A 22,203-nucleotide genomic window follows, 5' to 3' on the forward strand; every position below is an offset into this window, starting at 1 on the left:
CCAATTCATGCTTTAATTGTTGATATTTTAGGCATCCTCTGCAAAAAAAAAAACCCACAACAAAGTTTGTTTTTGGTAAGACACTTTCTAAGGGTTAATCACTTTTAAAGGGATGCAGACACTACAACCTTTTTGAACACTCAAAGTGCATCAGCTGATTAAAATGAATTGGTCACTCCCAATCACTGCACATTGTCTAAGAGCTATACCTTAAGGTTCCTTTGACACGAACGGAGTCCGTTCTGCTCAGCTGGGATCGATTTGCCGATCCCCGCTGTCCTCTATGGGGAAATCAGGTGAGAATGGACCGCCTCTCTGGTTTCATCCGATCCGATCCACCAGATGATTGGAAAATAGGATTTCCATCCGTCCGGATTTCACAGACAGGATCGGAATCGGAGAGCAGCGGGTCCGCCGACATCCGCTGCCCCATAGGGATGCATGGAGCATCCGATCCAGTCCACCTGAAAAACTGACAGGTGGATTGGATTGCCCAAGTGAAAGGGTCCTTCGAGCAATCTGCAACAAAGTTTAAGATTTTTCAATGTACATTGATCACCCAGAGGTGTGCCTAAATAGTCAGGGATACCGTCAAGCTTACATATGGAGACTGCTAAAATTTGACCTGAGCATCTAGGCAACAATGACTCCTGCTCACAATCCAATTAAAACACTTATGGGATGTAATGTGGCTGATCCTAACTGAAAGTAGTGATGGCAGAATTAATACAGACCGATTTCACAGTTTTACACAATTGAACAAGATGAAGTTAGAAGCCGATTGGCTGCCATGCACAGCTGCACCAGATATTGCACTCTCCAGTTTTAGTAAATCAACCCCTGTGTGTGGTGGTATTTGTCTGCTACGATGCATCTTGGAAGTGTGATGTGCTCTAGATCTGCCAACACCTGAACAGAGTATAAACCCTGGAGACAAACTGTGGGCTTGGAGCAGCGTTGATCCGTTATGGTAATTGCAAAGCCATAGATCTACCGCTGTTCTGCTAAACAGTACCTAGGTACAGACTTAAAGCATATCTTTAAACACCACATTTTCTTTTAATAGAGTGGGGAAAGTACATAATGGTTAGAACCGGTGTTTTTTTTTTTTTTTTGAAACGGTCTATCACATTGAGGGAATTTCCATTTACGTGCCCTGGAACCACAAAAAAATAAAGATTTCACTAAAACAGGTGTTTAATAGGCTTTAGATATACTTTAATAAAACGATTGCTCCATCCTAATTAGCCCCAATACAGTGAGCTTTGCAGGAAAACTGAACATAGTCCATGCACCCTTTGTGTATATAGAATAGATCAATAGGGAGGAAGGCAGGAAAAAAAATTAAAAAGGTTTTAGCATGCCCCAATTTTTCAGAAGACTGACAGCATATAATGGAAGTGTGTAGCACGAGCTATGAAATATTCATTACTGGCAGGAAAGAGGCAGCCTGATTGAGGCCAAGCAGTTTGTCGGAGCTCAGCTGTTGGTGGGTCTCGCGGGCCAGTTATGTTTAGCTTGCGTGCCAGAATCCCAGAAAATGCAAACACTGCTGTTTAATGCATCTTGAATCAAGTCAACGGAGGTTTCCCTTCCTCAGCATAACCTGCCAGGAACTTTGCAGCCAATACCAGTCACAATTGTTAAAAGAAAACAAAGTCTAGTGATAAAGACACTTTTTCTTTAATATAATAAAAAAGGAGCTGCTTTTTAGTAACCCCTGCATGCTTTCCTAGCTTTTAAGACATAATAAGAACACCGAAATGCATCTGCCATTTCATCTTCTTAAAGAGATGTGGAAATCCAGGAATTGGGGGATCAGATACTGCGCAGTAACAGGACTGCAGCAATTGCTTTTCTAGTGTAGCAGCTTGTTCTGTATTACATTACAAAGCACAGAGGAGTGATTTATGAACAAAGCTCCTCTGTTAAACATCCTGCTACATCCAGCTCAGAAGTTATCTTGCACACAGGATTTTTCATGCCATTTCCAGGGAGAATGTTATGTTAAAAATCATAGTTGCCGTTTTACAAACATGGGGATACCTTTGCTACCTTAAAATCATACTCTCAGCCTGAAAAATCCTAGGCAGTTCAGACAACTAACCCTATTGTCCAAAAGGGACTGCCTCTTGAACTTCAAATGTCTAACATCTATGTCAGCCATATGTAAAACAACCCTGTAGGTTATATATAAAAAAAAAAAAAAAAAAAAAAGGATTAAACCAGGCAACGGGAATAGATAGCATCCAGAGCACAAACAGATTTTCGGTATTATTTGAAGTGGGCAACAAGCATGTTCCCAGACTAGTTATCACAATGGCCAGGGAGCAACCTGTGAACAGGACCAGGCACTGTCATATCAGGGAATCATCAGTGTGCTAACGCAAACAGTGTCCATCAAAAAAAGGTAAAAAAAAGTTGCACAGAGATATATCAGCTCAAACAAATACCCAGCATTCTCTATATCTGGTCTCCCACGATACAGAGAACATGGAAATGCAATTATCTTAGTAAATATAAACTGCTAAATAACTTTTTTTCATCAGCAGTATATAGCAGTCTTGTGACGTCTATCAGTGTCTGGCCGAGCACTGGGTAAGTAGGCGATTTATTCTACTCCGACTGTCCTATGAGGCCAATTGTCCCTGTGCTGATCACATGCAGCCTCCAAAAAACAAAACAAACCCCTCCTCTAGCAATACACACCAAACTGAGCGTGTACGGAGTACCCCCCCAAGACTCTGCTCTATCAGCAGATGAATTGGGGACAGCGGAAGGGAAGAATCAGAGGAGACGGGCTTTTTACACAAAGCGGAGGATTAACTCCTTAGGTTTCACAGTGAGTATAACCAGCATCCTTTACTGCATATACAGACTAATTTTACTGTTGTGGGTTTAGTAACACATTAAGAGAGAAGTAGAGCGAAAGCTTGTTTGGTCCTACTTCTCATAAACAAGCATGCAAGTCTCAAGTATAAAATTCGAATAGTGATTCTAAACCAATGCCTTAGAATATACCATAGTCACTGTATCTGATGATAGCCAGAATATGCCAACGGCTTTGGATTATAAAATGCCCTGCTGCTCATTTGAACTACCAACCCCGACGCCCCACCCCCTCAAACATCACACATTCAACAGGTTCTCTTTGAGAATAGTCAAAGCTAACCTGATTAACACCTTTCCCAAAAACACCTGGTGAAAGGCAAAAGCTACAGCCTCTTTTATACTAGCTATTGGTATACTACAACATTGCAGCACCAAAGCAGCTACAGAACAGAGATGTCAATAAAAGGGTTTTCCCACACCAATGTTGCTATGTCAGCATTGGGTGAGATTTGACAAATCTCAAGAAAGGGAAAAAAGGGATTTTCTTACAGCAGATAAAAAAAAAAAAAAAAAAAAAAAAAAAGGATCTCTGCTGGAGGCTACATGTAGTAAAAGGGATTCTCCATCCATAGCCATTTAAAAAGTAGGTCGGCTTTAACCAATTACCGTATTTATTGGCGTATAACACACACTTTTTCCGCCGATATTTAAAAAAAAAAAAAAAAGCCAGGAAGCAGCACCCAGAGCAGAAGGGGGCGGGCCGGGCCGAGGAGAAGGAAGGAAGAGCTGTCATAGGAAGTTCCACCTCCTCTGCCGAAACGTGTGACGTCTATCATAGGTGGGACTTCAGATGACGAGCGCTCGTTCTCCCTTCTCCTCGGCCCACCCCCTTCTGTTCTCAGCACTGCTTCCCGGCCTTTTTAAAAACTGATTCGGATAGTGTCAATGGCGCTTGCGAGGCTGCATTGCTGGAGACTGCGCTGGCGGGGCTGCAATGCTGGAGACTGTGCTGGTGGAACTGCAATGCTGGAGACTGCGCTGGTGGGGCTGCATTGGCGAGGCTGCATTGCTGGAGACTGCGCTGGCGGGGCTGCATTGCTGGACACTGCTGATGAGGCTGCATTCATGGGCACTGTGAGATGTCATTTGATTAAAAAAAATGTTCTGAGCTCAAAGCTGTTTATTTTAAATTTAAGCTTTTTTTCCCTGAAATTTCTCTCCAAATATTGAGGTGCGTGTTATACGCCGGCGCGTGTTATACCCCGATAAATACGGTATATTTTAATGCTACACTAAATCAACCAAGGTAGAACAGGGAGTATATGTATTTTTACCTAGATAGTTGAGCTATGCCTTCAAATATACAGTGGATATAAAAAGTCTACACACCTCTTATTTTTTTCCAATATTTAAGATTATCTACAGACACTTTTATGTATGAGTATTGTCTGTGTATTCATGCTGAGCTATATTAGCATTGCTAGTGTTACAGATTTTCTCTTATTTCATTGAATCTGTCACACCTTTTTATTGATTTATTCGTGATTTATAGCAGCAGCTTCGACCTATATGGTCTTTTTTTCACATTTACATATACAGCGCTGGGTGAGTGAGATTTGGACAATTATTTATTTAGTGGTCTTCTTGCTCCTTGTTTATACCTCTGTTAAAATGTCAGGTTTCTGTGATTAAAAAAAAAAAAAAAAAAAAAAAAAAAAAAAAGGACAAAGAAATCAATTTAATGTGACCTATAAACTGTACAACTCCGTTAAACTGAAATATTTTAGGTGGAGGGAAGTAAAAACTAAAATCTGGCTGCATGAAGTGTGCACACCCTTAAATACTTTGTAGAAGCACCTTTTGATTTTATTACAGCACTCAGTCTTTTTTGGTATGAGTCTATCAGCCTGGCACATCTTGATTTGGCAATATTTGCTCAATGTTCTTTGCAAAAACACTCCAAATCTGTCAGATTGTGAGGGAATCTCCTGTGCCCAGCCCTCCTCAGATCACTCCACAGATTTTCAAATCAGATTCAGGTCTGGGCCATCCCAAAACTTTAATCTTCTGGTGAAGCCATTCCTTTGTGGATTTGGATGTATTCTTTGGGCCGTTGTGATGCTGAAGGATGAAGTTCCTCTTTATGTTCAGCTTTCTAGCAGAAGCCTGAAGGTTTTGTGCCAATATTGACTGGTATTTGGAACTGTTCATAATTCCTTCTACATTGACTAAGGCCCTTGTTCCAGCTGAAGAAAAACAGTCCCAAAGCATGATGCTGCCATCACCTTGCTTCACTGTGGGTATAATATTCGTTTGGTGATGTGCAGTGTTTTACTGGCGCCAAACATATCTTTTGGAATTATGGCCAAGAGGTTCAACCTTGGTTTCAGATGATAACACATTTTCCCCACATGCTTTTGGGAGACTTCAGATTTGTTTTTGCAAACTTTAGCCAGGCTTGGATGTTTTTCTTCATAAGAAAAGGCTTCCGTCCTGCCACTTTACCCCATAGCCCACGCATATGAAGAATATGGGAGATTGTTGTCACATGTTCCACACAGCCAGTACTTGCCAGATATTCCTGCAGCTCCTTTAATGTTGCTGTAGGCCTCTTGGCAGCCTCCCTGACCAGTTTTCTTCTCGTCTTTTCATCAATTTTGGAAGGACGTCCAGTTCTTGGTAATGTCACTGTTGTGCCATATTTTCTCCACTTGAGGACTGTCTTCACTGTGCTCCATGGTCTACCTAGTGCTTTGGAAAATCTTGTCTACCCTTCTCTTGACTCATACTTTTTAACAATGAGATGCTTTGGAAGCTCTCTGCAGACCATGGCTTTTGCTGTAGGATGCGACTACAAAAAAAAAATGTCAGGAAAGACCTACTAGAACAGCTGAACTTAATTTGGGGTTAAACCGAGGCACTTTAAGGCAGGTGTGTATTGACTCCCATTTACAATGAGTATAAATGTGATTGCTTAATTCTGAACCCAGCTACATCCCCAGGTATAAGAGGGTGTGCACACTTATGCAACTAAATTATTTCAGATTTTTTTATTTTTACATCCCCTTAAAACATTTCAGCTTGTTTGACATTTTAACAGCGGTGTGTAGACTTTATATTCACTGTACATGTAGTGCAATTAAAAGCAACATTTAAACCAATTCCCAGGAAATCAGGAAAAATAAAATGCAGGCCTTCAGAAGACATCCAATTTTCATTTACCACAAAAAAACTATATTACAGATCCAAGACATTACCATACAATGGAGGATGCATTGCATTGGTGTCAATAACAAAGAGAACAACAGCAGGATGCAATAAACTTAGTGCACATTTTTGATGACCCACCTAGCAAATAGATTACCTGCTAGACTAAACGTCCAGCACAGCAGCACTTACCTATAAATAAATTCGCATCCACATTTGGGTATTTTCCAAGAAGCTTTTTACATACATCCACTGCCGGATCATCAACATCTTGCACACAGAGAAGGATTTCAAACTGCAAGTGACAAAAAAAGAGGATTAGTATTAAAAAGAAATTAAAAAAAATAAAAGTAATTATCACACTAGCATGGTAGCATATCACTTTAAAATAAACGTTCTATGGTATAGTAAATGGACTGAGTACAACAAAATATGATATTTTCTACTTCTCTATAATCTTTTCATTCACATAACATACACCTTGCCAATAGGAGTGCAAGTCTTTAATGGCTGTACATATCTACTAGGCAACTGATGCTTAAGCATTAGAGGCAGTATCATGTATTTTAAAGTATATGTCTGGGGGGGGGGGGGGGGGGAGCATTGATGGGCGTTTCAGAGAACATAATTCGTACACATCCGCAGTACATAAAACATTTCCCCTTGTTTATCCCTTTAAAAACACTGCAGTTATACAGTAGTAACTGTTTATGTTCAGAAAACATAACGCGCTCCTAACTTCCCGTAGTGAGCCACCAATGCTGCTTTTCAATGAGGTAATCAATTCATAGATTTCTACTGGAAGAAAGTAAAGCTGAAAAGCAGAACTATTGTGCAGTATTGCAAAAGCAGAATCTACGAGCCCCGGAGTACATTTAAAACTGCAGACACAATGAACACGCAATGATTTTTTTTTACATCAAGCTGACCTTTTACTTTTGTTTCAAAAAGAACACTGAAAAGTCTATATATGCTCTTCAATACATATTTACGTTTATGAAGGAAGTTTTTCCTTCCTTCACAAAACACAAAGCATAAAGAAAGTGACAACTGGTCATCAAAAGCCCTACGGCTACTTAACATATACATTACATTTATATGTAATGAAGAATAAATTTGATAGAAATAAGAATGCCACAGCTTCTGTAAGTGTAAGCAAAAAACGCTATCATTTAAAAAAAAAAAAAAAATTATTATATATATATATATATATATATATATATATATATATATATATATATATATATATATATATATATATATATATAAAATATTTAAGTTCCGTCCACAGCCGATGTCACCAATGGTTTCGGTTAGACTGGAAAACTGCAGTTGAAGCAGAACCACTAACTGACCAGTTTACCCTGAGCAATCACAGACAGCACCTCGGTCACACAAACGCATTTACCTATGAGTCAGTACTGAGAGAGCGAGTCAGTATATGGGTCAGTAGTGAGAGCGAGAATAAGCATATGGGTCAGTACGAAGTGAGCAAGAATAAGCATATGGGTCAGTATAGAGAGCGAGAATAAGCATATGGGTCAATTCAGAGAGTGAGTCAGCATATTGAGGGGGAGAGAGCACATAGGGGGCCAGTACTGAGAAAATGAGAATAACCATACGAGTCAGGAGAGAGAGTGCAAGAGAGTGAGAGTCAGCATATGGGTCAGTACAGAGAGAGTGAGAGTCAGCATATGGGTCAGTACAGAGAGAGTGAGAGTCAGCATATGGGTCAATACAGAGAGAGTGAGAGTCAGCATATGGGTCAATACAGAGAGAGTGAGAGTCAGCATATGGGTCAATACTGACAGAGTGAGAGTCAGCATATGGGTCAATACTGAGAGAGTGAGAGCCAGCATATGGGTCAATACTGAGAGAGTGAGAGTCAGCATATGGGTCAATACTGAGAGAGTGAGAGCCAGCATATGGGTCAATACTGAGAGAGTGAGAGCCAGCATATGGGTCAATACTGAGAGAGTGAGAGCCAGCATATGGGTCAGTACAGAGAGAGTGAGAGCCAGCATATGGGTCAGTACAGAGAGAGTGAGAGTCAGCATATGGGTCAATACAGAGAGAGAGAGAGTCAGCATATGGGTCAATACAGAGAGAGTGAGAGTCAGCATATGGGTCAATACTGACAGAGTGAGAGTCAGCATATGGGTCAATACTGAGAGAGTGAGAGCCAGCATATGGGTCAATACTGAGAGAGTGAGAGTCAGCATATGGGTCAATACTGAGAGAGTGAGAGCCAGCATATGGGTCAATACAGAGAGAGTGAGAGTCAGCATATGGGTCAATACTGACAGAGTGAGAGTCAGCATATGGGTCAATACTGAGAGAGTGAGAGCCAGCATATGGGTCAATACTGAGAGAGTGAGAGTCAGCATATGGGTCAATACTGAGAGAGTGAGAGCCAGCATATGGGTCAATACTGAGAGAGTGAGAGCCAGCATATGGGTCAATACTGAGAGAGTGAGAGCCAGCATATGGGTCAGTACAGAGAGAGTGAGAGCCAGCATATGGGTCAGTACAGAGAGAGTGAGAGTCAGCATATGGGTCAATACAGAGAGAGAGAGAGTCAGCATATGGGTCAATACAGAGAGAGTGAGAGTCAGCATATGGGTCAATACTGACAGAGTGAGAGTCAGCATATGGGTCAATACTGAGAGAGTGAGAGCCAGCATATGGGTCAATACTGAGAGAGTGAGAGTCAGCATATGGGTCAATACTGAGAGAGTGAGAGCCAGCATATGGGTCAATACTGAGAGAGTGAGAGTCAGCATATGGGTCAATACTGAGAGAGTGAGAGCCAGCATATGGGTCAATACTGAGAGAGTGAGAGCCAGCATATGGGTCAATACTGAGAGAGTGAGAGCCAGCATATGGGTCAGTACAGAGAGAGTGAGAGCCAGCATATGGGTCAGTACAGAGAGAGTGAGAGTCAGCATATGGGTCAGTACCGAGAGAGTGAGAGTCAGCATATGGGTCAGTATGGAGCGAGTGAGAGTCAGCATATGGGTCAGTATGGAGCGAGTGAGAGTCCGCATATGGGTCAGTACTGAGAGAGTGAGAGCCAGCATATGGGTCAATACTGAGAGAGTGAGAGCCAGCATATGGGTCAATACTGAGAGAGTGAGAGCCAGCATATGGGTCAATACTGAGAGAGTGAGAGCCAGCATATGGGTCAATACTGAGAGAGTGAGAGCCAGCATATGGGTCAATACTGAGAGAGTGAGAGCCAGCATATGGGTCAATACTGAGAGAGTGAGAGCCAGCATATGGGTCAATACTGAGAGAGTGAGAGCCAGCATATGGGTCAATACTGAGAGAGTGAGAGCCAGCATATGGGTCAATACTGAGAGAGTGAGAGCCAGCATATGGGTCAATACTGAGAGAGTGAGAGCCAGCATATGGGTCAATACTGAGAGAGTGAGAGTCAGCATATGGGTCAATACTGAGAGAGTGAGAGTCAGCATATGGGTCAGTACTGAGAGAGTGAGAGCCAGCATAAGGGTCAGTACTGAGAGAGTGAGAGTCAGCATATGGGTCAGTACAGAGAGAGTGAGAGCCAGCATAAGGGTCAGTACAGAGAGCGTGAGAGCCAGCATATGGGTCAGTACAGAGAGAGAGTGAGAGTCAGCATATGGGTCAGTACAGAGAGAGTGAGAGTCAGCATATGGGTCAGTACAGAGAGAGAGTGAGAGTCAGAATATGGGTCAGTACTGAGAGAGTGAGAGTCAGCATATGGGTCAGTACTGAGAGAGTGAGAGTCAGCATATGGGTCAGTACTGAGAGAGTGAGAGTCAGCATATGGGTCAGTACTGAGAGAGTGAGAGTCAGCATATGGGTCAGTATGGAGCGAGTGAGAGTCAGCATATGGGTCAGTATGGAGCGAGTTAGAGTCAGCATATGGGTCAGTACTGAGAGAGTGAGAGTCAGCATATGGGTCAGTACTGAGTGAGAGTCAGCATATGGGTCAGTACTGAGAGAGTGAGAGCCAGCATATGGGTCAATACTGAGAGAGTGAGAGCCAGCATATGGGTCAATACTGAGAGAGTGAGAGTCAGCATATGGGTCAGTATGGAGCGAGTGAGAGTCAGCATATAAGTCAGTATGGAGCGAGTGAGAGTCAGCATATGGGTCAGTACTGAGAGAGTGAGAGTCAGCATATGGGTCAGTACTGAGTGAGAGTCAGCATATGGGTCAGTACTGAGAGAGTGAGAGCCAGCATATGGGTCAATACTGAGAGAGTGAGAGCCAGCATATGGGTCAATACTGAGAGAGTGAGAGCCAGCATATGGGTCAATACTGAGAGAGTGAGAGTCAGCATATGGGTCAGTACTGAGAGAGTGAGAGTCAGCATATGGGTCAGTATGGAGCGAGTGAGAGTCAGCATTTGGGTCAATCCTGAGAGAGTGAGAGCCAGCATATGGTTAGAGAGAGAGCGCGTCAGCATATGGGAGGAGAGAGAGCAAGCTAAAGCTTATATGGGTCAGTACTCCCATAAAGAAAGAGGGAATATGAATACAGGTCGGTCAGTACTGCAAGAGAGCATATGAGTTAGTACTGTGGGTAGGCGCAAGTATGGTTATCCAAGTTAAAAAGATATCAAATAAAAAAAAATCAAATAAAATTAAAAAAACAAACGATATATGTACATTTATATTGTAGAATATAAAACCATATCCCAAAACATACACTATAGACTTACACCATAGGGGAACAGGACCCCATATACAACTCTCATAGGTTCAAGTTTAACAGTATTGCTGAAGAAGCTGTCCAATGCATTTCAAGTATCAAATCATCAGGGGCAAAAGGGAGACATGATTTTATGTTCTACAATAAAGATATAAATACAACTTTTTTTTATAGTTTTTTACTTTGATTTGGTGACAGGAAAGTCCCATACTCATTATACAATTTGTTGGATGCCAATAAAATAAGAATTGGAAATATCAGTCAGCTTGTCAACTAGCCGTATGCTTGCCCCTAACTTTTCAGCTAGCAACTAGATATCTCTGAGATTTGTCCAGGCTTGCTGTAACTTGAACCTAAATCACCTGCTAGAAGTTTGCTCAAGGAAGTACCGTTATCAGTTTTAGAACATTCAATGGGCTTAGCTGTAATGGTTACTTTAACCAAGCTCAAATCAGGACAGCCCCTGAAATTTATAAAGGCTGGCACCAGCAGATTTTCCATGCGTCTCTCATGCATTCTAAAAATTGGGAAATTCATATAAAACGGTCTAGAATTCATATAGCAGTCTAGAACGTGTAGTTAGATTTAGCTCATGCGCCGCCACTGTAAGAATAAAAAAAAATAAAAAAAAAAGAGAAGGGTTGGTTTTAATTAACTTTTACATTTGGAGCAATCAATGCGACAATGTTAAATTGAACTACCTGAATTTGGTACAAGAGTCGCTGTCAAAACCAAAAAAAAAGTTTTGCAAATGCTTCATGAATTTGGTGCAATAGATTACAAGAGGAAATAAACGCCAGGAAAGCGGCCAATTGGCTTTATTGAATTCCCACAATGTCCCAATAATCCAAATGCTGAATAATATACTGAATAAAATAGAGATTATTGCGCTAACTTAAAAAATGTAAGCAGCTGACATCAATCACTGAACTAAGGAGAGTGATAAATCAATACAAATACAAAAATATGTGCAGCGCTAGAAGAAAAAAAAAAAAAAATTTCCAACAAAGTAAATTGTCCAATCGCAGGAAGCATTCCACAAGTAACAAACAATGGATGGTGAGAAAAAGTCCAATATATAATGGTGCAAATCATATATAAGTGCAGCAAATCCCGTCACCAGTGAAGGTAGAAATATATTGCGCTCACCAGATGGATGGGACCCCAAAACACCTTATAGTGTAGGAGTCAAACAGGCTTAAGAATGATGGAGTATCCCCACAGATTTTTCACCGATTCCAACGGCAACCATGCAAATCTCCGGTAGATGAAATAATTCAGAGATTCCCCTTCCACATGGTGGGTGGTAAAACCGAAAAAAATGGAGGGACATATAGCGTAATATTGCCAGTCCTTGCAGTGCTGTCTGTCTGCAGTACAGATCACTTAGCAATCCTCATATCTGAGATTAAATAGGAGTGATAGCGATGTTATCCATTGGTTAGTTAGTACAGTGATCTCCCCTGCTGTGCTATGGTGTTCTGTCAGGGGGTTGGCCCTCCTGCTAAGACTCCGGTTAGTGCTCTCAGCTGATCGGGAGCTTTTTTGGTCATGCCCCTTTGACAGAAGCCCGCTGAATGTTGCCCGAGATTTGGCCTGTGTGCAGTAGGCTTTAGTAAAACAGACTGCCCTTCTGACGCCCCTGTGAAGCCAGTGATTGGGTGTCCATAAAAAGCGAGCAATGAGACGCCCTTTTTTTTTTTTTTTTTTTTTTTTTTTAACCTGAAGCGTGTGAAATCACACTCAAAAAAGACTTAGCACCCGGTGCATAAAAAAGTGCACACACGCAAACGTGAACACACAAAAACTGCACAGGGTGTGCGAAATGGTCTGGCCTCCGAAGAGGTTGGACCTATACCTTGATCCCCCGGGGCGCAAGACTCCTGACAGGGACTGAGGTACTTCCTATGGTTTGCCTGGCCGAGACCTGGCAAACCCCGTTCTCCAGGGGGACTGCCGAAACAGCCCACCCCAAGTACTGGGTGGGGCTCCCCCGAAGGGAGACCCCCATGAGAGAGGGCGAACTAAGCCAAAAGGCCATGTCCACCCCCTCCCAAGACTTTCAAGGTAGGCCCAGAGACCCACACCGTACTCGTCGTGCAGGAAGAGAAGAGTGATAGTGAAGTGACACACCACAAAGAAAAATACACACAAACAAAAAGGTGGGGAAGGGGAAGTGGAGGAGTGAATTAGTGCCTAAGTGAAAAACAAAGGCAGGCCTTCCGGCCGGAATAAAAATTCCTCTGGTCGAAGCCAAAAGGCCTTGCCCAAGAGGCAGGTGCTTAAAAAAAGTGTGTAGGTGCAGTGACCATGGTGCCGAAAAACTCAAGGCGAGCTGCCCCTCACCAGTGAGAATTAAGGCACCCCTGGGCTGCCACCCCAGGGGCACATACACTACGGGCTTTTTCTGCCCCGGCCCAATGGCCAGACCGAGTGTAGCCCTTACCTACCAGGAGGTTTGGAACATGTACAGCTTAGGGAGAGCCTGCCTTCAACTGGGGACAAGCCTTTTGCAAGGCCAGATTCAACCCAGGAGGAAAGGCCCGCCCACCGCCATCCACGTTCCTCACCAATCACATCCAGGAGCAATACTAACCGTCCTTTCCCAGCTTTCTTGCTCCCTTCAAACTGATAGGGTCGGACCTATTCAAATCAGAAGGCAGCGGACCCATCCGGCTTTCTCTGACAGTGCCTACTTCCCGGTCCTCCAGTGACGTCCAGAGCGCCCCGGTTCATTTCAGCCCCTGCCGATACTAACCCTCAGGGTCCATACCAACTGATAAGAACAGATACTACACTTGATCTTAGCCAAAAGGCCGAGAAGCGATTGACGCCCTGTTCAGCTTGCACCTGCCCTGCAGCCACATAGGCTGTAATCAATCTCTGCCTCTCCAGTCAACTTACAGCTTGATAGGACTCGCAGCTTATGGGGAGAATGCATGTGTCACAATGTAGAAGGCATCTTGGCTATGCATTTAATGGAAACCAGATTGTTGACTTGCAGGGCGAGCGTACACCAGAGTCTGTGTTGGAATTAGATATTAATGTATTTTTACAATAAAAAGATGGAGAGCCAAAAGAGGACCCCCCCCCAATCATCAGGTCTAAATCATGCATTTACCTTTTAAAAGACCAATGATTCACAGTACACTGGAACACTGCAGGATGCAACCATACTTGGCCTTGGAAACCTCAGACAGGGAGAACAATGACGCATGTATATCTGCAGTCTGTATTTCTATTTTACAGTTTAGAAAAGCAGGAAGCCATCACGGTCTTCTGAAAATGCTAGATTCCTGGCTTAGTCAGGTTTTAAGAAATGAAGGTCACAAACTTGGCACAAGCATATAGTGAAATGTCAGAATTCCATATTTCTTTACATGCTTTAAGTCAGCCATTTGGGAAAGCCAAAGCATCAGTGCGATTGTCAGGCAGCTGATCCCTGCCAAGTGCACAACAGGACTCCACCTATCCCCCACTAGAGGACATAGTAAGGCTGGCCATACACTATACAATTTTCTTATTAAATTTCCTTTAGATTTACCTTAAACTATGTAGTGCAAGGGCCTGCCTGATTGCATACAAATTGAAAGTGTTTAGGTTTGACCCTATATTACATGGTTTTGGTAAATCTAAAGGAAAGTTGAACAAGAAAATTGTATAGTGTATGGCCAGCCTTAGTCTGGCTGAAAAAAAACCAACACCACACAAAGTCCATCTACTTTAACCAATAAAAATAAAAAAATAAATAAAAATACAATCTTATATACCCAATCCTATACCCAGTTGATCCAGAGGAAGACAAAAAAGCAGCAAAGCATGAACCAATTTGCTCCAGTAGGTCCCCCCCGAGAGGCAATCAGATATTTCCTGGATCAACTTTACCTATGAATGAACCTTTACCTAAAAAATTGATGTCCTAGAACAAGTGTCAAACACAAGGCCCGAATCTGGCTCTCCAGTCCATTTCATGTGGCCCTCACACCTCTCCTGGAGCTGCAGTAGAGCTCCAGCCCTCCTTTGGGCCTCCCACAGACCCTGCACTTTCTGCTTCCTTGCTCTGCCACCAGCTTCTTCCCAGCAGCAACACAAGGTAAGGGGGTGCACTTTGATGTAAGGGAGGGTGGGGGTGGACCCTTAACATCTGATGTAAGGGGTTTGGGATACTCTGGACATCTAGTATAACAGATGCAACCGGCCCTTTGAAGGCAATCATAATGCTGATGCGGCCCTCGGTGAAGTTGAGTTTGACACCCCTGTCCTAGTGTCCTAGAATTTAGCTTAGTAAAAATGTTACAGGAAAAAACCCATGTATCATACCAGGACCACAGTACTAAAAAAAAAAAAATTACTGTTGGACATGTTCTAAAGGGGGGAGAGGACGGTTTGGTAGTAAATTTGGATAATGCTTTGGACATATGCTTTAAAATAGGTCTAACCTATCAGATGCTCAAAAGAAAAATGAGCTTGTAAATGAAACCAGTAGAACCCTTATTATTATTCTCCTTTCCTGTTATCTATAAATAGATGTGTGTTCTAAGAGGATGATGTGTGAATGTGTTACATGTCAAGGTAACTCATTAACCTCACTCTAAGGAAGCTTATGTACCTCCTAGGGTTTAACCAGACAAGTGAGCTCATCCTTATACTTTGATTACATTTTCTAAATCCTGTGCAGTAATAACTTCCTGAACCTGTGCTTCCAGGTAATTGGTCATCACAGAAATATGCTAGCTGAACAATTATGACTACTAGAGTATCCTACGCAAAACATACAGATTAGTCATTCCCATTACGCTGGCTACATACAGTCAGCAAGCAGTGAAGAGGACCTCAACAAAAGCTAAGTAACAAGAATCTTCCACAAGAGGTTGGCAAGGGCAACACATTCCTCCCATACCACCTTTCATTCGCTAAACCTGTTCTGTCAATTCAAAACTTGCTTACACAGACACAAAAACATTGTATTAGAAGACCTGATGCATGGCAACATTTTCTTTGTTCGAATGAGGAGGAGGAAGTTTACTGTGACCTATGTTGCCTAGAGGGTGGTAGTAAACATTTGGGAACACAGTCCTGCAAACATATTAAAGTGGAACTTCACTCTCCCAATCAACATTGACTATCTGTAATCCTCATACTGCTAGCATTAGTAAACAGATAGGAAGGTATATCATATCCTCTTGTTTTAAATTTTTGTTTTACATTTGTTCAGTTACATCCTGGTTTCTTGCCTAGGCAAATGAGGTCATATCCCAGGAGTCTTCAAGAGGGGAGGAGGGGTTTTCTCAGCTAAGCACACTCTCCTGCCTGCATGCTTGAACTAAGGGCAGATGGATTACAGGGACGTAATTGCTACACAAGTCATTTTCCCTTGCTCAAGATGGCCATAGCCAGAAATGCTAGGGGGTGTTTTCAAAGTCATATCTCAGCAAAATAAAGCATCTAGGAGATGGGTGGAGGGGGAGTTTGCTTTGAATGTTAAAAATGAATTAGTGTTTTTGGTGTTCAAATGTAGTGAAGAGCCTCAAAAAAAAAAAAAAAAAAAAAAAAAAAAAAAAAAAAAAAGTAGATAACTCCTGTGCTAAGCAAATAAACACCCCCCCCCCCCCAAAAAAAGGAAAAAAAAGTGTTTATACAAACAGAATATCTAAACCCACAGTAAGTATACAAATGGAAGCTACAAGCGCTGTCACAATCCGGAATCCTAAATCAGCGCTTAAACACATTTTTACAGTCCTACAAACATCAATAAAGAAGTAAACGCGGCCGGATTGATTTTGTGCTTTTTGCTTGTAATGTGCAGTGTCTAATGGCAATGTGATCAAAACAACGTGTGCACATCTGGCGCACGCACACGCCTAGAAATACAGCTTTGTTTGGAAACCGTGCTCCAGCTACACGTCTTTTTATATAAAGGCACTAAAAACATAAAAAGTGGAAGGAGACTAAATGATAATAAAATTAAACAAGTTTACGGTGTATGGGGACAGGCAAGTAGCCTTTATATTAAAACTATTATAAAATTATGACTAAGGCCTGCCATATCCGGTTGCAACTGTAATGAGCAGGCTGAATGTACCAAGTTGACCGATGCTAGATTCACTTGTGATTATTGCTAGCGGCTGCTATAGCCTCTAGCAATAATCACTGTCTTCTCCCAGTGGGGAATGGCTTTCCCTACCCACCTCCACGGCGGGAGCAGACAATTGCTTAGCAGGAGGGATTCCGTCTGTGTTAATTGGTGGGGGGGGGGGGGGGGGGGTAGTGTCAATTGCTCTAAATTTGCACCATCTATGGCCTGCTTAACTAAAAGCAAGAGCATTCTACTTGGAGACACAAATCAGTGCAAAGCATTATTTAAAATATAGTATTTGATTAAAAGCAGTTTTGCACACCCATTTGGACATCTTGGCAACATTAAATATGTCAGCTGAGAGATTTTGATATAATATTTCAACCATAAGTGCAGAAAAATACAGCTGAAGTTACTGGATAACAAAAATCTTAATCATATCAAAGAACATGGAAAAAATCTTTCAAACTTCAAGGCTACATGCACACTAGACACTCAAAAAACGCTGAAAAAAAGGCTTGATAAAAAAAAAAAAAAAAAAAAAAAAAGCTAATAGAGAGTTTTGCCAGCATTTCTGGCAGTGTTTAGGAACAGTAGCTGTTTGTTAAGGATCAGGTGGCTGCCGGCATCCTTAACAAGTGAATAGCTGGTTAAGGAGCGGGCCAGGAAGCCAACCGACACGTCCTTAATGGATCACTCAGCTGTCAGCGGGATTTTCCGCTGACAGCTGAATGTAAATTAAACAATTGCCAGCAATAAAACAATTGGGAGAAAAGACAAAAACACAAACACACACACACGTGGGGTTCCGCCCCCCCCCCCCCCATCCAATCTATACCAGGGCCTTTTGGGTCTGGTATGGATTTTAAGGGGAACCGCCAGAAGAAACAAAAACACAGACAACAGCGTGGGGTTCCCCCCTAATCCATATCAGACCCTTTTCTGAGCATGCAGCCTGGCAACTATGTTGATGACAATTTCTTTATTAAAAATAACAAAAACATCGTCCCGGGGGGGAGGTCCATCGTCAATCATGATGAATGCCAGACGCCGAGCAAAAAAAAAAAGAAAGAAAGCTCCTCACCTTAAAAGGCATGACACCTTTGAGGGGTGGGCTCCCTCCAGGCATACTTGCCCTTTATCTATTCTTATATGTGCTACTATAGGGGCTCTGGAAATTTAGAGTTAGGAATAGGATCACACTATATACAGAGGTCCCATGGTGTGGGCAATGCGGCCTATGTATAGATTTGCAAATGTGTGCAAACAAAACCCTCTGTTTAACGTAAACTGTCGGGGACAGGGCCAATTCGGTTGTTTTGCAGGCTGGTCGGTAAGTGTGCTGGGAAATCTTTTGATTGGGAGGTGATGCTGGAACACCCATCGCAGGCTCCTTGAGGTCTTCTACAAGGAACCTACAAGTTTCTTACAGCCTGCAGATTCAACATTGACTTGGAATTGTGATTGGTGATGTGCAGGAAAGCTTGCACACAAAACAGCAGGAAGCAAAGTGGGTACCAACATCACATACTTATCTATAAGGTGAACTGACCTGTACAGAGGTGTGCTTTGGCTAAACAAGGAATACACAGAATTCGGATAAACTAGGTGAACTATTGGTCTTTTATCACAGCTGCAATGTTTAATGGATAGAACTCGCTTTCAACTGAAAAAGAAAAATGGCAAATAAGGCAAACCACACGCATTGCGCCTATAGTGTATCAAGTAACTTCCCTCTCACCACATTTGATATTGGACTTAAAGTCTGGTATGTGCACAACATCCATACGAGAAAGAATTTTTACAAAACAAAAATTTGCAGAAAACTAAAAAAAAAAAAAAAAAAAAAAAAAAGGAGCACACTAGCCAAACAAGAAATTCTACATATAAAAAAAAAAAAAAAAATTCTCGTGACAGCCTACCTGCTGAAAAACTTTGTGCCCTTGGCTGCTTGCTAGATAAACCTTAGAGTCAACAATGTCTCAACATTGGTTGGGCAGGACAAAAGCGGTCATTTCTTGACTTGTGCCCTACACACTGGGTTCACAGTAGTGATTCATCCAGCAGGCTTTTCTTTACTGCCCCAGAACCAGTATGTGGCACCTGAGTTAGGAAATGGCTACTTTATTAAAGCCAAGGGTGACAAAAAAAAAAAAAATGAAATTAAAATGTATGAAAACCCAAAATCTATTTTTCATCATTATGGCATCATGCCTTAGTTTTGCAAGCACTTCTTTTGTAGGTTTCTCGCAGGAAGGGCAACCCACTGAAATTAATGGACTGTTTGAAATGCACAAAAGAGTATAAATATTCCTTATGTGAAGTGTGAATGGAGTCTCTTTCTGTGTCAGGTTTAGTACTCTAAGCAAAAAGACTGCTGCATTGTCAGCCCTTTAGTTTGCTGTGGATCTGCTTATCTGAATGGCAGACCAATGGCCCACCAATACAGAAAGCAGGCAACACTACTGGCAATTTGTATGGAAGCAGCTTAGAGGCGTCAGCCTGAAAAGGATGCGAGAAAAAAAAATGTATGTATGATAGATAGAGATTATATTATATATATATATATATATATATATATATATATATATATATATATATACACACACACACACACACACACACACACACACACACACACACACACACACACAGTAAACTGCATGGCAAAAACTATACTAAAAGAAATAGGATTTCAGGTTAACATACATTTAAGCACTGCTCATTCTCTTCCCAACTACTAGAGACGTTGGAGAAAAGTAGATGAAGAATAGTAAAAGGAATTCTAAAAGCTACTAATTAAAGAGTCACTGAAAAGGAAAAAAAAAATGTTTTTGGTTTTAAATAGAGTGAGGAGGGTTTAGAACCCCATCAGGTTTTATTGCTGTCTGTGTCCACATTAGGGAGATTCACCCTCTCTATTTGTCCTGTTTTTCCATCATGGAATGTAAAAGAAAATCTCAAACTTTTGGTGGACATCAAAACAGTAATAGAAAGGAAATCTTATGGGCACCCTAGTTCTATTAGCCCTGGTGACACCCCGGGATTTCCTCACTTTGGAAGGGTTATTAGCTCTCACTTCCTGTTTTGACTATGGGACAGGAAGTAAAGGGCAATTTCCCCAATGGAACACAGATGGCAAAAAAAAAAAAAAAAAAAAACTGGAAGAGGTTATAACCTTCCCTCAGACTATCTAAAAATGAAAAAGAAAAAAGAAAAAAAAAAAAAAAAGAAGGAGTTTTATATTTTTAATGACACTTTAAAAAAGGTAGCTCTATAACTAGCTGAACAGGGCTGGCAGCAGTAGACATGGACCGCTCACTGCAAGCATCCAGTAACCTTCCAAAAGGTCGTGTGTCTATATAACAGGAAGAGAAAAATAAGTTTCCTCTGGTACAGTACTCCAACACAAGCAAATATTCATGTGTTAAAAGAAACCACTTGGGGATTACATAACCTTTAACCACATGTTAAAAACATTACTATGAACTTCCAGTGATATTCATCATTCCCATGTGTGTTCTTCCAGCAAGATGAATAGCAATTGTTAGAGATCTGGTAACATTTATGTAATAAGCGCGCACTGCTTTTTTTTTTTTTCTTTGTTTTTAATGCGGTGTCATCACACATATGAGGATCATCGCTGAACATATCGGAACACTAAGGCTCCGTTAACATGTAGGCGTTTTTGGGGCGTATTTCTGCTCTAGGATCAGCTCTCAAAACGCCCAACAAGACAAATCCTATTAATTTCAATGGCCCCTGTTCACATCTGAGCGTTTTGACGCTGTGAGCAAAACGCCCAACGCTCAAAAAAGTACATGAGCTTCTTTTTGGGCAGATTACAGGCGTTTTCCATTGGTATCTATTCAATCAAAAAACGCCTGCACAAAAAACGCCTGTAAATCGCGGTAAAAAACGCTCAGGTGTGAATGTAGCCTTAAGTGCGAGCTTTAGCCAAGATATTTTTTCTTTTTTTTAAGTTTTGGTAATAAATGGTCAACCAAACATTTTAGGAATATCCAGCAATAATACCGGGGGGGAGTGTGCAAAACATCAGTTTTTCATTTTATAAATTAAGGCTTGGAGATAAGCCTAGAACACCATATGAGATTAGGAGTATAGAGAAATATATATATATATATATAAATAAAATAAAACACACACCTTCAGCAAAAGGAGTTGTAGCTGCCTAGTAAGCAGTTTGAATCACCAAATCCATCAGCCCGAATGCCACGGCCAGTGTATCACAACAGGCATGTGCTTTAGAGTGTATGATTCAATCAAATGCTGAACTCCCATCTAAAGACTGCACAAGACCCCCCCCCCCCCAAAAGTAGAGCCCCAAGTGTCACCATACATTTAATGAACTTAGACTGCCCTTGGGCTAGGCCACCTAAAGCCCCGTACACACGTACCGATCGTTGGCGAACGATCGGCCGTCTTTTGTCCCCGGGCTGTCGGTGTCTGTTGAAAAGTGCAAAGACTGCACAAGAATTTTGTCCGCCGACTACAGCCGACTGCAAAAGTGATGTCATGTAATGGTTAACTTTCCCGGTGTTTTTTCTTTTCTGAGCATGCCCAGTCTTGCAAATCTGCCGTCTGTCGGCCGAATTCTGTACTGACAGGCGAACAATCGGCTGCTCTGGTGTCGGCATACAAAAATTTTAATGCTTGCATGACAGATTCTTGTCGGCAGAATGTGCACTGACGGCTGTCGGAGGTATCATACTAACAAGCGTACAATCGGCAGATCGTTCGGCGGCCGACGCTTGTCTGCCGACGATCGGTACGTGTGTACAGGCCTTTAGATGTGGTTGAACTGAATCTCAGCAATCTCCTTCAAAAAACTTTAAATTTCACCTTGGAAGCTTACAAAAGACATGCATCTTAGATCAAAAAACATTAAAAACCCATGAAAAAGAAAAAAAAAAAAAAAAAAACAACAAAAATACACACATTTCAATCAACCATCCAACGTTATCCAAATCTAGGCAATTGTTATTTTCTTCAAAATCAGTCAGCCTGGGTTGGAAATGATCCACAGGAGGACTGTTGCCTGATCCAGCTGAATTACCCTGACTGTACCTTCTCTTGTGTACCATTGTTACAGGACTACAGGAAAATCAGGCTAATCAAGCTAGAGAGGAATCTACAATACTAGGAGACCTGCTCAGGTCACTTTTGACAGCGAAAAGAATAATGAGCTGGGTTACATAGAAAACACAGAACAGGGACGGCAGAAAAAAAAATGCCAAAGTGGTCTTTCTAGTCTGTCCCAGGGTTGTACTAGCCCAGGGATCCTCAAACTACGGCCCTCCAGCTGTTGCGGACTACAAATCCCACGAGGCATTGTAAAATTGAAATTCACAGGCGTGGCTAGGCAT

General features: G+C 41.8%; 1 protein-coding gene across 1 annotated transcript in view; it reads right to left on the reverse strand.

Moving 5' to 3' along the window:
• The window catches only part of UGCG (UDP-glucose ceramide glucosyltransferase), a 73,607-nt gene that overhangs the window by 17,255 nt on the left and 34,149 nt on the right, over nucleotides 1-22,203 (reverse strand). Inside the window, exon 3 of the mRNA XM_082271146.1 lies at nucleotides 6,232-6,334. Coding sequence (XP_082127272.1) covers nucleotides 6,232-6,334 — 103 coding nt within the window. The remainder of the gene's footprint in view (nucleotides 1-6,231; nucleotides 6,335-22,203) is intronic.

Source organism: Pelophylax lessonae, assembly GCF_965119305.1.
Source record: "Pelophylax lessonae genome assembly, chromosome: 1".
NCBI lineage: Eukaryota > Metazoa > Chordata > Amphibia > Anura > Ranidae > Pelophylax > Pelophylax lessonae.